At 38.2% G+C, this 18889-nt stretch overlaps 1 protein-coding gene across 10 annotated transcripts in view; it reads right to left on the bottom strand.

Annotated features, from left to right (window-relative positions):
* The window catches only part of HDAC9 (histone deacetylase 9), a 988950-nt gene that overhangs the window by 222480 nt on the left and 747581 nt on the right, over positions 1-18889 (bottom strand). For 9 of the 10 annotated variants that reach the window (XR_009494194.1, XM_059885810.1, XM_059885813.1 and 6 more), the window contains one exon: positions 12751-12858. Coding sequence is in view for 8 of the 10 variants with exons in the window: in XM_059885810.1 (XP_059741793.1) it covers positions 12751-12858 (108 nt within the window). In the remaining 2 variants the exon portion in view is untranslated. Of the gene's footprint in view, positions 1-12750; positions 12859-18889 lie in introns of those variants that run through there. The other variant, XM_059885817.1, reaches the window with a different exon arrangement.

The raw sequence follows: 18889 nt of genomic DNA, 5'->3' as shown, positions 1-18889 counted from the left end.
TAGAAACTTAGTTACCTGATTAGATAGAACTCACACCCACTGCAGTGGGATTGCAGAGTCTTAACCACTGGACTACCAGGGAAGTCCCCCAAATTACATGCATTCTTAAAAGGTCTGAGAGAGTTGCAATGATGGAAAAATTTCACAAAAATGCCAGCCTGAGAAGGTATCTAGACCCTCTTGCTAGCTTTGAGATGGAGGGTTTCTCTTCTGTGATGTGCAAGGAACAGAGAGGCCTCCAAAAGCTGCTAGCAGCCCCCCAGCTGATAGCTAGTCAGAAAATAGGGACCAGATGGTCTCCACAATCATATTCAAATGAATTCTGCCAAAACCTAATTAAGCTGGAGAACTGTACAGGCCTCACTGGGCTAAAATCAAGGTGTCAGCAGGGCTGCAATAAGACCTGTGTAGTTCTTCTGACTTATAGAACTGAAAATAATAAATTAACTTTGTCTCTATCAAATAAATGTGTGGTAATTTGTTACATAAGCAATAAAAAATTAATACACCCATATATTAGGGTTGAATTAGGAATGGATAAAAAGGAAACAGCATTATTTCTCTCCCAGCACTAACCTTTCTTTAGTGTTTATCTAATATATTCCACAGCTTTTCAGATCATTTTCAGCTATATGAACAGTCTCATCTTTGTATATTAAAAAGTCCAGTTTGATACAGTTAAACTCTTTAATGTCACATCTAAATTAGAATGTTTCCCCACTGACCTTGTGAATCAGGGACCAATAATGAGTGAAAAGCTATGTGTGCTGACTCTCTGCGACCCCATGGACTGTAGCCCACCAGTCTCCTCTATCCATAGGATTTCCCAGGCAGGAATACTGGAGTGGGTTGTCATTTCCTTCTCCAGGGGATCTTCCCAACCCAGGGATCAAACCCGTGTCTCCTGGATTGTCAGGCAGATTCTTTACCACTGAGCCACCTGAGAAGCTCCCATATAATTTACAGGGTTTTTTTGTTTGTTTTCTTTCTTGCTTGCTCTACTACCTTCATGCTACAGTTATGGATCTTCCAGCTTTGAGTGGGAAGAATAAAAAAGGATGAAGGTTCTGGATTAGCAATGCAATCTGGAGATCTCTTTGGATTATTCAAATGCCCTCTGTGATGGCGGATCCAAACATTGTCCTTCTTCCAATGGGAACACATACAAGTTCTTCAGAGACACTGTCAATGACCTTCAGTTTGCAAAGGTATCACTGTTATGGGCAATGCACTCACTGGCTGACTTTATAAGCCCTCATCAGCTTTTTCAAACATCTCCAGTCATAGTCTCCTGAGTGGCTTTTGTCTTGAAAGGTAGATCTCTTTGGAGAGATACTTCCAGGATGAACCACATCTGGCTTCCATCCAAAGTGTCCACTGGCCCATAAGAGAAAAAAAAATCCTTGTCCTACCCACAGTGTCAGTTTCACTTCAGCTGCTCACCTGCTGTCTCAACCTGCCCACATGGCAGTTTCAGCCAGCTCTCCACTCTGTCCCCTCGAGGTGACAAGCCTGGGCGCCTTCTATACATATGTCAGGCCCCCTAGTGAACTCTTTCATGTCCTAGCCTGGTAGCAGACTAGAATGATCCTACAAATTTCTGTAACTCAACGTGCATTAAGCTAAGGACTAAAAAGCTGTTCCTCCCACTTTCAGACATAAGCAATTTCCTTGACCCCTTCTCCATCTCTTACGCATTTGGCTTATCATAGGGAAAGTAAAGAAAGAAACAGAGCAAAGTAGCCAAAACACTGAAATTCCTTTTAAAGAATGTTCCGTCAATCACATCTCTCTTGTCTGGTTTCCAGTATATAAACTGGATTAAGTAAGATAATTGCAGGTGTATTTGACTATCTTTCACTGAATCCATTTAAAAGGTGTCTATCATACATAATTAACATCCACTGTCCTCAGCTTGGGACCTTGGTCAAAATAGGAGTCAACACAAATATTCCATGTCATCTTTATTTGATGTAACATTTTAGACTGGAAAACAGCCTAAAAAATTTTAAGAAGGGCCAAATTGATGGCAAAATGTATTTGAAATGGCAATTCACCTTTATCTGTAAGCAGTAGTTTTAAAATGTAATTGCTATGAAGGAAATGGCAACCCACTCCAGTATTCTTGAGTGGAGAATCCCATGGACAGAGGAGACTGGTGGGCTACAGTCTGTGGGGTCACAAAGAGCCGGACATGACTGAAGTGACTTAGCACAGCACATTCATATTCTCTAAACTATGAGAAATATGATCTTAATTTAAAATGGTACCTCTATGCACATATACTGGATAAAGAAATGGCAACCCACTCCAGTACTATTACCTGGAAAATCCCATGGGCGGAGGAGCCTGGTAAGCTGTAGTCCATGGGGTTGCAAAGAGCAGGACACGACTGAGCGACTTCGCTTTCTATGCACATACACGTGTATGCTAATAATTACGTGTGTGTTTGTGTGTGTGCATTCCATTATCTAGCTCTAACATCATCTCTTGCTAGCCACTCTACAGATAATTCCAGACACACAGGCCTCCTTGCAGTTCCTTAGATAAGCCAAGACTTATTTACTCCACCGTACAAGAGAGATTCTATATTTGCTTTTTCCTTGTCTGTGCTATTTCCCCACTTCTCTATGTGATTATTTGATTACTTCATTCAGCTCAAATCTCTCCTTATTAATCTGTAAAGCCTTCCAGACAATGAAAACTAACAGAGCCAGCCTTCCCCCTCAGTCTCACTCTAATTCTTTTACGCTTTATTTCTTCCCCATGGTATCTACTTTTACCTGAAAATATGCTTCCTATATATTTGTTTTATAAATGGAAAGGTAATCATTGAAATCAGCAAGGTTACTTACAGTCTGATGCAGGTGACATCACAAAGTATCATCACAGGCTTATATTAAAGTTTAATTGACATATATTTTAAACAATTTTGAATCAATAAAATCCACTACTAGACACATGGAAAGCACAATACAAATATAAAATTCAAAAAGAATAAATTAGAAACAACTAGAGGACAAAGACATGTTATCTATAATAAATAATGGTTGGATTGGTAACTGCTATTTTACACAAAACAGGAAGCTGGAAAAGGATGGAGGGTCTTCAGTGTGCTGAGAGAAACGGCCAACTTAGTGTACTTAACAGAACTATTTTTCAAGAATGTGGGCAAAAAGACATCATAGATTTAAAAAAAATTGAAAAACCATCACTAAAGAAACTTTGAAAAATGTGCTGGAAGAAAGAAAACAAGAAATGGAAGTTTCGGATACAAAGATAAATGGTGAATAAGGAAAATGGTAAATATGTGGGAAAATATAAAGAAACACTGATGATATTTCAAAGTTTAATAATGTCTCACTGGTGATACTATTTTTACAAAAGAGATAAAACCAAAGTACTATAACATAATAGCACAAAATCAGGATAGGATAGTTGCCTTTAAAACATTCTAAAGTTCTTGTGTTGTTAGAGCAGGATAAAGAAAGCAATTATGCTTAAGATTTATTAAATGGTTAAATTTTAAACTGATATTGAATAAAATAATAGAAGTAAGTTGTGTATTTCTTTACATGAGAAGTAACATAGAATGAGGTAACATTTCAGTCTTATGGACTCTGTGGGAGAGGGAGAGGGTGGGAAGATTTGGGAGAATGGCATTGAAACATGTAAAATATCATGTATGAAATGAGATGCCAGTCCAGGTTCGATGCTCGATACTGGATGCTTGGGGCTAATGCACTGGGACGACCCAGAGGGTTGGTATGGGGAGGGAGGAGGGAAGAGGGTTCAGGATGGGGAACACATGTATACCTGTGGTGGATTCATTTTGATATTTGGCAAAACTAATACAATTATGTAAAGTTTAAAAATAAAATAAAATTTAAAAAAAATTAAATAAAATAAAAACAAAGCAAGGGATGAGTGAAAGATGGTGAACACAATAGTAAAACAAAGAAAAAACAATGATAGAAATACATTTATGTATACTCTTGCTCATAATGAACAATAATAAATTCAACTCCTCAGTTAAAATATATAATCAGATCAGAAAGCAAAGTCCAGCCTTAAGCTATTTACATGAGATAGAGTTAGTACACAGCAAAGAGAAACTGCAAGTAAAGGGATGGTAAATAATGGACTAGAAACTACTAGGAAAGAAAGAAAAGCTAATAATGCTATATCAATATAATACAAAATATAACTGAAGACAATAGGCTTTACTTGAGATAAGCATTAAATGTTAATAAAAGGTTTAAGAAGGATATAACAATTTTATATTGGCCATATCTAATAACAGCTTCATTATAAGGTGACATTTTATAGCCACAAGTTTGGCACATATTTATTTTAAAATACTTATTATTTATCTGAATTCTATTAATAAATGTATTCTGAATTTATAATTATATAAAACACATATTTAAAATATTTTTATTTTTTGAAGTATATTTGATTCAAAATATTATATCAATTTCAGGTGTGCAACACAGTGGTTCAATATTTTATAGATATTCTATTTAATGCTATCATAAAAGAATGGTTATAAGCCCTATGCCATACTTTATACTTATTTTATACCTAAGATTTTATACCTCTTAACCTTCCCCTATCTCATTTCTGTCCCACTGGTATCTACTTGTTTATTTTCTGTATCTGTGAGTCTGTTTTGTTATATTTACTTATATTTTTAGGTTTCACATATAAATGAAAATATACAGTATTTATCTTCTCTGACTTATTTTGCTCAGCATGATACCCTCCAGGCCCATCCATGTTGTTGCAAACAGAAAATTTTCATTCCTTTTTATAGCTGAGTAATATTCCATTGTGTATATATATCACATCTTTATCCATTTATCTGTTGATGGACACTTAGGTTATCTCTGTATCTTGGCTATTGTCAACAATGTTGCTATGAATATAGGGGTCCATGTATCTTTTCAATTTAGTATTTTGATTTTGGAAATATACCCAGGAATAGAATTTCTGGATCCTGCTGCTGCTAAGTCGCTTCAGTTGTGTCCGACTCTGTGAGACCCCATAGATGGAAGCCCACCAGGCTCCCCCGTCCCTGGGATTCTCCAGGCAAGAACACTGGAGTGGGTTGCCGTTTCCTTTTCCAATGCATGAAAGTGAAAAGTGAAAGTAAAGTCGCTCAGTCGTGTCTGACTCTTAGCAACCCCATGGACTGCAGCCTACCAGGCTCCTCCGTCCATGGGATTTTCCAGGCAAGAGTACTGGAGCGGGGTGCCATTGCCTTCTTCGAATTCTGGATCCTATGGTAGCTCTATTTTCAATTTTTTTGAGAAACCTTCATGCTGTTTTCCATGTGAATGTACCAATTTGCATTGTACAAGGTAAACTGTACACAATAGTATACAAGGGTTCCCATTTCTCCATATCCTCACCAACATTATTTGTTGCCATTCTGACAGGTCCGAGGTGACATCTCATTGTGGTTTTAATTTGCATTTTTCTGAAGGTTTGTAATATTCAGCATCTTCTCATGTAAGATCTGCAAACATTTAAAAATCTGAAAATGTCAAATACAGACAAATGGGAGAGCCCTGGAAATTCTTATGTGTTGCTGGTGGGCTTTTACATTAGCATAATGACTTAGGTGCTCATTCTCTGTATGTCACCTTCTTTTGTTTCTCAACTCCTCTATTACACTGTTTTCTTTTAAGTTAAACAGATATTCTCTAGTGTACCACTTTAATTTTCCTGTCATTTCTTTTCATGTATTTTGGGTTATTTGCTTGCCTGTTGCCCAGTGGATTATAATTAGCATCTTAAGTTTTAACACTCTAGGTCAGACATGAACCACATTTCAAGAGTAACCAAAAGCTTTGTTTTGCTGTTATATAGCTCCATTCCCAAAGCACTCCTTCATGCTGCTGCTGTTACACAAACTATATCTTTATACATTGATTTATGGTTATTTTTTATGCAATTGCCTTTTAAATCTGAGAATAAAGTTGCAAAAATACAATTATACTATCATTTATATTACTTATGTAGTTTCTTTTACTGGTGCTCATTATTTTTTCATGTGAATTTATATGTTTCCTTGCATGTCTCATAATTTTATGTTGCAAACTGGGCATTTTAAGCAATATAACAAGGTCATTCTGGAAACAGATTTTCACTGCTCCTTAGTCATCCTTGTTTTGTTCACTTACTGATTCTTCTGAACTAATTCTATGAAGACTGTATTCTATGTTGCGTGTGGCACTGAACTCTCTGCCCGGTTAATTTAGCAGCTGGTCAGTTAAATGACTGCACAGAGATTTCCGTAACTCCCTAAACCAACAGTCCTCAGCATCTACAAGGGGCCCTGCTGGATGCATTCTCAAAACTGACAGCTCCACGTTGGCCTTCACTTCCTGTCTGAGCACAGCCTCACAGTAAGCTTAAGATGAGAGCTTAGGGCCTCTCAGGCATTTCCTGAGTGTCAACACAGCCCTGAGCATGCCCACAACCCTACCATGCGTGTGACCTTCTAGATTCTCAGGAATCCAAAGGGCCTTCTCATGGCCCATATGCACATCTCATTCCCCAGTTTTTCCTGGAAGCTCTAGGTTAGTTTATTCTTTCCTCTACTGTTGTCCACTACTTCCGGCAGCCATGAAGTTAATCAATCACCTTTAATTTTTTTCAACAAATGCTTCTTCAGTCACTCAGTTGTGTCCGACTCTTTGCAACCCCATAAACCACAGCACGCCAGGCCTCCCTGTCCATCACCAAACCCCGGAGTTTACCCAAACTCATGTCCATTGAGTTGGTCGGTGATGCCATCGAACCATCTCATCCTCTGTTGTCCCCTTCTCCTCCCGACCTCAATCTTTCTCAGCATCAGGGTCTTTTGAGAAAACGGCTTTTCACTCTAAGTCCAATCAAAATTAAGACAACTTTGCAAGTAGAGACTTGTACTGAAGCATCATGCAGGTCAAATAGTGAAAATGCCCTGGGAACGAGCCTTGGAAGAAGGTCCAGTCCCATTCTGCCTTGTCTGGAGACTGCTGAGGCTACTGGGAAACTCAAAAGGGTTAGATGAGAATAGGATGACTTCAAATACAACAAAAGCTCACTGTTCTCCTGAAGGTTTAGCCAGTTTGTTTTGAATACATGCTTTCTGAGTTGTTACAAGCTTTTGGTTAATTTCCCAGGTTTAAAAAAAATTCATTCTGATAAGTTTTGCCAGTTTGGCCACTGATTTTATGGAGAGAAAAAATTTCAGACGTTTAAACTGCCATTTGTGCTGATGTCATTGTGCAAAATGACTTTGGAATTCTACTTTGCATTACTTACTGAAATGGATTATGTTTCTGTCCTAGGAGCTTACCATTTTACTGCTAGTTATATCATAGTTCAAGTGTTCAAAGTAGCACTGATCAAAAGAGCACAAACCTAGAAATAAGTAAACTGTCCAATAATCAATAAACAAATTATGATGTAGAGGGAAAACAAATAAATCATGGAAACAGTGGCTGACTTTATTTTTCTGGGCTCCAACCTGCAGATGGTGACTGCAGCCATGAAATTAAAAGACACTTACTCCTTGGAAGGAAAGTTATGACCAACCTAGACAGCATATTAAAAAGCAGAGACATTACTTTGCTAACAAAGGTCCTCCTAGTCAAGGGTATGGTTTTTCCAGTGGTCATGTATGGATGTGAGAATTGGACTGTGAAGAAAGCTGATTGCCGAAGAATTGATGCTTTTGAACTGTGGTGTTGGAGAAGACTCTTGAGAGTCTCTTGGACTGCAAGGAGATCAGTCCTGGGTGTTCACTGGAAGGACTGATGCTAAAGCTGAAACTCCAATACTTTGGCCACCTCATGTGAAGAGATGACTCATTGGAAAAGACCCTGATGCTGGAGGGATTGGGGGCAGGAGGAGAAGGGGATGACAGAGGATGAGATAGCTGGATGGCATCACCGACTCAATGGACATGAGTTTGAGTGAACTCTGGGAGTTGGTGATGGACAGGGAGGCCTGGCGTGCTGCGATTCATGGGGTCGCAAACAGTCGGACACGACTGAGCAACTGAACTGAACTGACTGACTGACATAATCCATATGCATAAATCCTCAAAACATTTAAGTTGGGGGAGAGAAATTTGAGGAATAACAGTAAGATTCCATTTTTATAACGATCTACAACATACAGTTAATGCTATTTAAAAAATACAATAGATTAATAATGATTACTCTTGGGGCAAAAGATAGGAATGAGATAAGTACTGAGAGAACTTCAATAGTGTCAGCAAAGTATTATTTATTTAGTTGGATAAAGAGCTCACATCCAACCATATTATTATGCTTTGTAAGTTATTAATGCAAATTCTTGTCTTTTGGTATGTATGAAATGTTATATAGTAATAAAAAGGAGAGAATCTAGACTATTTGATTTTACTAGACTATATGAAAAAGACAGATTTAACTCCTTTTTTCTTTTATATTTGTACTACCTCAACAAGAAATGCCTTATAAAATAGTTGAAAGAGAAGAGAGGATTGTGAGAATTATAAGCTTTGCCATTTATTAAACTGTGTGCAGTATCTTTAAAAGTTACTTGATGTGTCTGAGCTTGTATCCTATTGGTGGTATCCACTTTTGGTGGTCATTTTGAGAATAATGACAAATTAGATGTAAATTGCCAGCTTATAGTAGATAGGCAACAAATGGCAGGAATGATTAGCAATATGATATCATAATATTCATTCAAACTATTAAAGAAATCCATCCACTATTTGGATAATCAGGTGAGAATTTTCTTGACAAAAATTTTTAGGCAACTAAAGCCATTTTTACTTTCTTATAACAAAATTGTAGCATTGCCAAAATATCATTAAAGGGAATTCTTATAGTAAACCTTGATAAGGGTTGAATCATTTTTTTCAACCTATACTGAAGCATAACTGATTTTAAAAATTGTATATTTTAAGGTATACAACACATTTGACACTATTTTTGAATCAAGTATTGAACTATTTGTAATTTGAAAAAAATAATCTTTTAGAAATATTTCTATTTCTAGACATACTTCCTTACATGATCTTTAGAACAATAAAACCATTTTGAGATAACTGTTCTTCCAATTATACTTTCTAATACAACAAACATTTTAGCATTTCAGAATATTTATATTTATCAGTTTCAGAATCTGAGAAATAGCCAATTTATTTGTAAACTTGAAAAATTTCTTCTTGTGTGTTTTTTTCCATATCCTATTAAAAACCTGGAAAATTTGAAAGTCCCCATAACTTCCACTAAACCCACTGAGTCTGCCCATGCTCTGCCAAAAATATACACACTTACTGCTGCAGTTTGCTGCACATGATCAGTTTAAGCATCCACATGAGACCCAGTCCTTGTGCCTGGATTGTATTTCTAACTCTTTTAACCCATCAGTAGCCCTAGACGAAGATAAGACAGACTCTGTAGGACAGCGATCATGATCAAGCTCAACATGAAGCAGAAATGCCAGGTAATGAAATCTGTTTTTGGCGTTTTCCTTCTCTGGGTGCACTTCTTATCTCCTAGGTCCCCATCCCCTACAAGTTTGCCGACCTCCCTCCAGCTGTCTCCAAATTCTCAGTTCAGCACTTCATCCAGCCCACCCTATTTGAAACAGAGCTCTTAAAGTGAAAGGCACTCAGTCGTATCCTACTCTTTGCAACCCCATGGACTATACAGTCCATGGAATTCTCCAGGCCAGAATACTGGAGTGGGTAGCCTTTCCCTTCTCCAGGTGATTTTCCCAACCCAGGAATAGAACTGGGGTCTCCTGCATTGCAGGCGGATTCTTTACCAGCTGAGTTATTAGGGAACCCAGAGCTCTTAATTCTTTTCAAATTTCCAAGCAAAATGAGTGCAGTCTTCACAAAACACAGTCTTTATGCCAATGTGGTTTCCTTAAGTTACAGATATACTGGCAAGATGGAGTAGAACATATGAGAACTGAATGCAGATGCAGAAAATGAAAAAACAAAACTAAAGTGTTTCTTTAGGATAGCCTACCAGTGTCCTGAGATAAGAGTCTCTGTTTTCCTTCTAGATCTGAATGAAGTGACTCCACAGTCATGAGTGTTAATGCTCCTGGCCAGCAGGTGTACTTGCCTAGTTACACTCAATCTGAAACAGGTAGACACTGAGGACTTCCAAGGTGGTGCTAGTGGTAAAGAATCCACCTTCAAATGCAGGGGACATTAAGAGATGCGGGTTCGATCCCTGGGTTGGGAAGATCCCCCGGAGAAGGAAATGGCAACCCACTCCAGTATTCGTGCCTGGAAAATGCCACAGACAGAGGAACCCGGTGGGCTACAGCCCACAAGGTCGCACAAAGTCAGTCACAACTGAGGCAACTTAGCATGCACAGAGACGCTGAAGAACACTGTGGGTTAAATGGAGTCCCTGAACACAGCTATCTACCACAGTTCTTGGCTATCTACGGTGGCATTGCTACAGGCCTCTCCAAATTATTAGCAACAAAAGGATTCATTCTCTTAGTCTGTCAGCACTAGTGTGTTTGTTATGGTACTGCTGTCTTGGACTTTCACTTTGGGCTTAACAATCAGAAAGAGAAACCAGCTAGAAGGCCTACGATATTTCCCGAAGTAAGCGGAAATTCGGTTTGGAATATTTACTCTTTGTATGTCATGGTGTATATAACTGAGAATCAGATCCACTTTTCATCTGCAAGAAGATCAGAACATCAAGACCATGTACAACCTTCAGCGTTATCAGTTCTACCCTGCTGATTTTGCAGAACAAGAAACTGAGGTCCAGAGAAATTACGTGATTTGCCACAAGTGACACAGCATTTAAGTGGCAGAGCCTGGATCAACGTTCCTTGATTTTTACACTGGCTCTCTTCCCCTATCATTCTCTTTTCTTTTTTAACCATATCTGCTGATTTCTCAACCAAGGGAAGAAAAAGTATTTGTATGAATCCTTGTTCTTAACATAAACAACTAACGTTAGTTAGCACAGCTGGTGGTCAGCATGTCCGTAATATATATTGCTGACACTTTGTTTGTAACTGATGTGAAATGACTACCTCCTGAAAAACAGAATTAGGTTTTTGTTCAACACACCTCATACAGACATTTGGCAATTCTGCACTCTATGTGGTTAATAACGATGATGATTTGTTGAGTGTACTATGTGGGCACTCTACTTGGGAGGGTTTCTGAATTACTGATTAAAGTTCAACAAAATCAAAAACAATTAGAAACTGTGAAATGCTAACTTAATAATTTTTGTTTGTTATCAAGTGGGTCTGTACCAGAATAATCTTTTAAAAACTGTAATATTGTGGCCAGACGATATATTCCTGTGATCTGAATTCTTTTGAAAATAAGACTCTTAAAGATTTCTTTTAAAATGTCAATTTATTTTAGAGCTACAAGTAACATAACTCAAACAGGAAGAATTATTTCTCAAGTGCTACTGGGAGAGAGCCAAAACTTCTCCATAAGGCCGATTCCTTCCTTCTTTTCAACAGCTCCTTATCAAAGAGTGACTACTAGGTACCACATTAATGGCCTCATAAATCTCCTGAGATGAGTAACTGATGTCCTGAAGCTGATCAAGTCATGTCAACTTAACATGAGACATATATACATGAATGTGTGTATATATACACACACATATATTTACTATAGACTGTCTTATCAAAATGCTATTTCTGAAGGTTCTGACTTAAAGAGCTAGAACAAAGACTTCTGGGACGGACAATCCAATGTAAAGTGCACATTCCTACCCTGTATTTTTAATCACTACTGAAAGAGTCAGCTGTAATTGAATAAAAATTCATTAGGCATAAAGAAAAATAATCCTAATTAGATTTTATTTTAGATTAACAAAACTCACAGTGCCAGTATTGTTGGTTACAATATATTTCCCTTAAGCCCCACAATTGCTAAAAATACCAAATCCATCACTGGCCAGATTTCGTTATGAAGTGTGTGAACTAGTGCATTAAAAAGCTATGTTAGCACCAACAAAGTTTATTGGGGCAACTGCGTTCGAGACGCACATGGCATACCTTTAAATAGCACTGTTAAAATATCAAATAAAACGTCAACGTCTGTCAGGTCTCTGGCTTTTATAAATTGTTTAGACTGGGAAACGCTGGGGTTTGGACATTGTTCTTTTCACATGATGGAGAAAAGAAGAGACCGTAAAAAGAAAAGAACAATAAAGAGTAGTTCATTTTTGAAGTTCTTTCATGGCAAAACACACTCTGGATCATTACCCTTCTAATCAACAATTTCCTTCTTCCTCTCAATCCTTCCCCTCTGATATTTACCTTTCTCCCTGCCCCCACCACTCGTCTCTCTGGGTGGTATTCTGAGCTTATACACAGTACTCAGTAATCAGATTTTTCTTTTATGTTGCTTCAAAAGAAAATCCCAGGAGGGCATGACAGATATGTATAGACTGGGTGTTTTTGACCTGGACCATAGCTTTACTCACCATTTCTGTGCTCTTAAAAATACACCAGAGTGCCCTAACCACAGAGTCTCCCCAAGGAGAGGAAGGCCCTGAGAGCCGGATCAGCTACCAGCTACCTACAGACCAGTTATTATCACACCTCAGTGGCCATCCCTCTGCCCCTTCCCTCCGCCCCTTGCCTTTTATTACTGCACCACACTCCCCACAATTCCCAAACAACAACATCTCTGTTTCAGCGTCTTCCCTGGATTTCCCACACTTAATGCAACCCAGACCTCACCTTCAGCTCTCCGGAGGCCACTCTGGAAGCCAGCTCGATGACACAGCCAACAGCCATGCGTGCAGCGCCGGACGAGTGCAGCTCATTCCAAATGGTGTCACTGTCCACCTGAGCAAACAGTCAGCAGAGCCCTCGGAAGAGAGGGAGAGGAGGAGAAGGAATAGAGGCAAGAGGAGGGGGAGGAGGGGAGTTCAGGAGAGGGGAGAGAGAGAGAGCAAGCAGATTCGTGAGGAAGGGCTGGCACAGCAACAGCCTATGTACAATAACATCAGTCTTCCGTCTTGGCCAGCTGAATGGGCCTTCTGGACACGGCTTTGCTTATACTTTTTCTCTACACTGACTTCTCCAATGGAAACACATTCCTGCCATGCCTCACTGCCATTCCCTGTTTAGATTTCTCATTACAAACGGCATTACATAGGCCGGATCTGGCGTAGTTACAGGCTTGCTAGAAACCAGGCCCCAGCAGTAGATAGAGTAAAAGCTAAGAGCACTTAGCTATACATAAAAATCGGATTTGCAAGTGCTAGAGGGGGAAAATTCAAATACCTCTCTGGCTGCAGGTTTACAGGGAGCCAAAAACAATTATTAGGCAGGCAGCAGTAGCCGTCAGTGAGTAGGAAGTAGCGACCACAGTTCAGGTTCTCCGACTAAACGGAAGGAGTGTGTGGTCCTCACACTTAAAAGATTCACAACACTGAACTGCAAGGAGTGCTCTGACTTCCAAAGTAGAAGCTTCAAATTTCTGACACTTAGTACAGTTTGGCAGTTAGTCTTAGTGCAAACTGGTATTATTAAAATTAGGTCATTAAAATATATGGTTGCTCTGTTGCTAGAGAACATTATCATCAAAACAAAGCATGAAGTAGTATTTTGGATTTACTTTTATAAAATGCTGTTTACTCTTTTTTGTGCATTCATTAATAAAATTTATACAAAAAGCACAAGAAAAGTGCAACAGTAGTGGTTTATGTTACATATTTTTATGTACATAATGGTAGTGACTTATTCACTAAGTTGTACCTGACTCTTGTGACCCCATGGACTGTAGCCTGCCAGGCTTCTCTGCCCATGGGATTCTCCAGGCAAGAATACTGGAGTGGGTTGCCAAGTCCTTCTCCAAGGGATCGTCCCGACCCAGGGATCAAAGCTGGGTCTCCTGCACTGCAGGCAGATACTTCACTGAATGAGCCTCCAAGGAAGCCATGTATATAATATTTTATAACATTAAAAATAATATCAGATGGTAGAAGTCTCTAATTTATAACACACTTGGAGTTCTTAGAAATGCAATAAAAAATTTGTGACTGTGCAAATATCAAGACTTCTTAAATGGCTCAAAGAAGGAAATCTGACACAAAATAACAATTTTTTTTAAGAAGAAGAGCTAAATTAAAGAAGCCTAATGACAAGCAAACACAATAAAGGATAACACATGTTCACATGTACTAAGTTTCCTAAGCACTTTCACACGCTTTTTCTCATGAAAGCCTTAACGATTTAAATTCTGTTAAGAACAATGAGCATATATATATAATAAATTAGAACAATAAATAAATAAATAGAATATTAAGATCCTCTCAAGAACAGCAAAGTGGTAAAGAGAGAAGATTCTGGAATCAAACTGTCCAGATGAGATTATGACCTCACCACTAAAAGGCGAATGACATGGGCCATCAAGTAATTAACATCTCTGTTCTGTGATTCCCTTACCAATGAAACAACAGATTTTTAAACTGCCATCTGAATACGACGTTGGAGGGGATTAAATGAATAAGTGATACGCAACTGTTAGCTACTACTATTGGCTGCTGTTGAACTCATTTTTTTTTAAATAACTGTCACATAGTTGAGGCCTGAGACACTGTGGCGTAGAGCGGCTACTCAGCAGATCTGAGAGCCCTTAGAGACTTCTGACCCTGAAAACACATGCCTTTCTACCATACTCCTTAAATAAAACTTGTTTTCTAAGAACGTTCAGCCCATGTCACAGTGAGCACCATCATCTCAACACCATCAACTGAGAAGTAGAGGAGCCACCAAATGAACCCTGCAACCTAATCATTTACCAGCTAAACTGACTGAGAGCTTTATTTATTTACTTCTTTTATTAAACCACTGTAAGTAGTTATTTGAGCTTCATGAAGATATAGCCTTGAGGAAAACGGTTGCTTAAGCTAAAAAATAAAAACCAACATTCACATTGTGTTGGATACTTTTAAACCAATTTTTTTTTTCCAGAACATTTTAATTTAATTTTTTTTTAAACTTTACATAAACCAATTTTTAACCATTACATAGCTATAGGTGCAGAGACAGTCCTCATTAATCATTTTAAAATTACTGCGAAGACAAGAAAACATAAATTAATAAATCCTCAAAGAAAACTAGAAGCTGGTTCTTTGAGAAGACAAACAAAATTGATGAATTTTTACCCAGAATCAAGAAGAAGAGGAGAACTCAAATCAATCAAATTAGAAATGAGAAAGAAGTTAAACTGACCCTAACCACAAATAAGAGGCTACGACAAGAAACTATTCACTTACAAAATGCACAACCTAGAAGAAATGGACAAATTCTTAGAAGGGTACACCCTTCCAAGACAGAAACAGGAAGAAATATTTTAAAAAAGGAAAAAAACTAATCACAACTGCTAAAATGGAAACTGTGATCCAAAAACTTCCAACAAACAAAAATCCAGGACCAGATGGCTTCACAGGTGAATTCTATCAAACACTTAGAGAAATTAACATCTATCCTTCTGAAACTCTTCCCAAAACTGCAGAGGAAGGAATACTCCCAAGCCGTTCTACAAGGCTACTATCACCTGGATAACAAAACCACACGAAGACATCACACGCAAAAAAAGAAAACTAAAAGCCAGTATCACTGATGAACACAGATGTAAAAATCTTCAACAAAATACTAGCAAATTGAATCTAAAAACACATTAAAAGGATTATATAACACGATCAAGTGTGATTTATCCCAGGGATACAAGGATTCTTCAGTATTCACAAATCAATCAGTGTGATACACCATACTAACAAACTGAAAAATAAAAACCATACAATCATCTCAATACATGCAGAAAAAGCTTCTGACAAAATTCAATACTCATTTTTGGTTAAAAAAAGAAACCTCCAGAAAGTAGTCTTAGTGGGAACCTACCACAACATAATAGAAGTCATATACAACAAACCCACAGCAAACATCACTCTCAATGATGAAAAACTTAAAGCATCTCCTCTAAGACCAGGAACAGAAGCAGCATGTCCACTATCACCGCTATCATTCAACATAGGTTTGGAAGTCCCAGCCATGACACGGAGAAGAAATAAAAGGAATCCAAACTGGAAAAGAAGTAAAACTCTCACTGCTTGCAGATGAGATAATACTATATAAAGACAACCCTAAAGATGCCACCAGAAAACTATTAGAGCTCATACTATGAAACCCTTAAGAGGAAAACATAAGCAGAGAAATCTCTGACATAAATCGCAATGTATCTTTTTTGATCCACCTTTTACATTGATGAAATAAAAATAAACGGGATCTAATTAAAATTAAAAGCTTTTGCACAGCAAAGGAAACTATAAACAAAAGGACAGTCCTCAGACTTGAAGAAAATATTTGCAAATGAAGTGACAGAGAAAGGATTAATCTCCAAAACATGCCAACAGCTTATGCATCTAAAATATATATATATATATATATATATATATATATAAAACCAATCAACGAATGCGTAGAAGACATAAATAGGTATTTTTCCAAAGAAAAGACATACAGAGGGCCAAAGAGCATATGAAAAGACACTCAACATTACTAATTATTAGAGAAATGCAAATCAAGACTACAAAGAGATATCCCCTCACACCTTTCAGAGGGCCATTATCAAAAAATTTACAAACAATAAATGCTTGACAGGGTATGGAGAAAAGGGTGCCCTCTTAGACTGCTGGAATGGAATGTAAAATGATATAGCCACTAAGGAGAACAGTATGGAGGGTCCTTAAAAAGGTAAAAATAGAAATATGATATGACCCCGTAATCTCACTCCCAGGCATATACCTGGAGAAAACCATAATTCAAAAAGATATATGCACCCCAACATTCACTGAAGCATTATTCACAACAGCCAAGCCTTGGAGGCAACCTAAATATCCACTCACAGATGAACAGATAAAGAAGATACAGTATACATATACAACAGAATATTGCTGTTGCTGTTTAGTTGCTAAGTCATGTCTGACTCTTTCGCAACCCCATGGACTCCCACTAGCCTCCTTCTCTCCATGGATTTCTCCAGGCAAGAATACTGGAGTGGGTTGCCATGTCCTTCTCCAACGTATCTTCAGGACCCAGGGTTGAACTCACAACTCCTACATTGGCAGGTGGGTTCTTTACCACTGAGCCAGCAGGGAAACACACAATGAAATATTATCAGCCATAAAAACAATGCCATTTGTAGGGACATGCATGGACCTAGAGATTGTCATACTGAGTGAAATAACTCAGACAGAAAATATAAATATCATATGATATTGCATATATAGGAATCTAAAAACTGGTACAAATGAGCTTATTTACAAAACAGAAATACAGTCACATATATTAAAAAAAAAAAAAAAAACTTATGGTTACTGTGGGGGAAGGGGGGTAGGGATAAATTGGGAGACTGGAATTGACATATACACCACTATGTGTAAAATACATAGATAACTAATAAGGACCTACTGTACCTCACAGGGAACTCTACTCAATACTCTGTAATGCCTTATATGGGAAAAGAATCTAAAAAAGAGTGGAATATCTATATGTGGGCTTCCCTGGTGGCTCAGAGGTTAAAGCGTCTGCCTGGAATGCGGGAGACCCAGGTTCTATCCCTGGGTTGGGAAGATCCCCTGGAGAAGGAAATGGCAACCCACTCCATACTCTTGCTTGGAGAATCCCATGGAGGGAGGAGCCTGGTGGGCTACAGTCCATGGGGTCGCAAAGAGTAGGGCACGACTGAGTGACTTCACTCTCGCATCTGTATGTATAGGTGATCCACTTTGCTGTACACCTGAAACTAGCACAACAGTGTAAATCAACTATACTCCAAATGTTCAAAAAATCCCCAAAGACTTTAACAGGTGACTCAGAACCATATGGAATTCCCTATATCCTTTTATTTGCTTTTGGAAATTACTGTAAGTTTTCTGAAAGTATAAGAAAGATTTTTTTTTATTAATAAACAACAGTACAACATTTTCTTCCAAACAGTTATAAATATTGAACTTGATTAGAAAAAATATTCAAACATCTGAGAACAAAGTCTATTTCACCATAGTACAAGGAGCATTGCTACTGCTACTGCTAAGTTGCTTCAGTCGTGTCCGACTCTGTGCGACCCCATAGACGGCAGCCCACCAGGCTCCCCCGTCCCTGGGATTCTCCAGGCAAGAACACTGGAGTGGGTTGCCATTTCCTTCTCTAATGCATGAAAGTGAAAAGTCAAAGTGAAGTTGCTCAGTCATGTCTGACTCTTAGCAACCTCATTAGATAACCACAAATAACTTTGCTTGGTATACACTTTCTTCTCTATATATTTTTATCTCCCTAAAAGGATTCTTCTCTAGAGTGAACATTCTGTGTCTGTGCTATTAATTTTGATGTATAATCACTACTAATCAAGATATGGTGAAGCTCTATACAGTCTGTGAAAGCAAGACTGGGAGCTGACACTGGCTCAGATGATGAACTCCATATTGCAAAATTCAGACTTAAATCGACAAAAGTAGGGAAAACCACTAGACCGTGCAGGTATGACCTAAATCAAATCCCTTACGATTATACAGTAGAAGTGGCAAATATATTCAAAGGATTCAATCTGACAGACAGAGTGCCTGAAGAACTATGTACAGAGGTTCATGACATTGTACAGCAGGCAGTGATCAAGACTATCCCCAAGAAAAAGGAATGCAAAAAGACAAAAAATGGTTGTCTGAGGAGGCCATACAAATAGCTGAGAAAAGAAGAGAAGTTGAAGGCAAAGGAGCAAAGGAAAGATATACCCATCTGAATGAAGAGTTCCAAAGAATAGCAAGGAGAGATAAGAAAGCCTTCCTCAGTGATCACTGCAAAGAAACAGAGG

The sequence above is a fragment of the Bos taurus genome, chromosome 4, assembly GCF_002263795.3.
Source record: "Bos taurus isolate L1 Dominette 01449 registration number 42190680 breed Hereford chromosome 4, ARS-UCD2.0, whole genome shotgun sequence".
Lineage (NCBI taxonomy): Eukaryota > Metazoa > Chordata > Mammalia > Artiodactyla > Bovidae > Bos > Bos taurus.
Note: the sequence above shows the minus strand (reverse complement) of the source record. Positions and strands in the feature narration are given on the sequence as shown.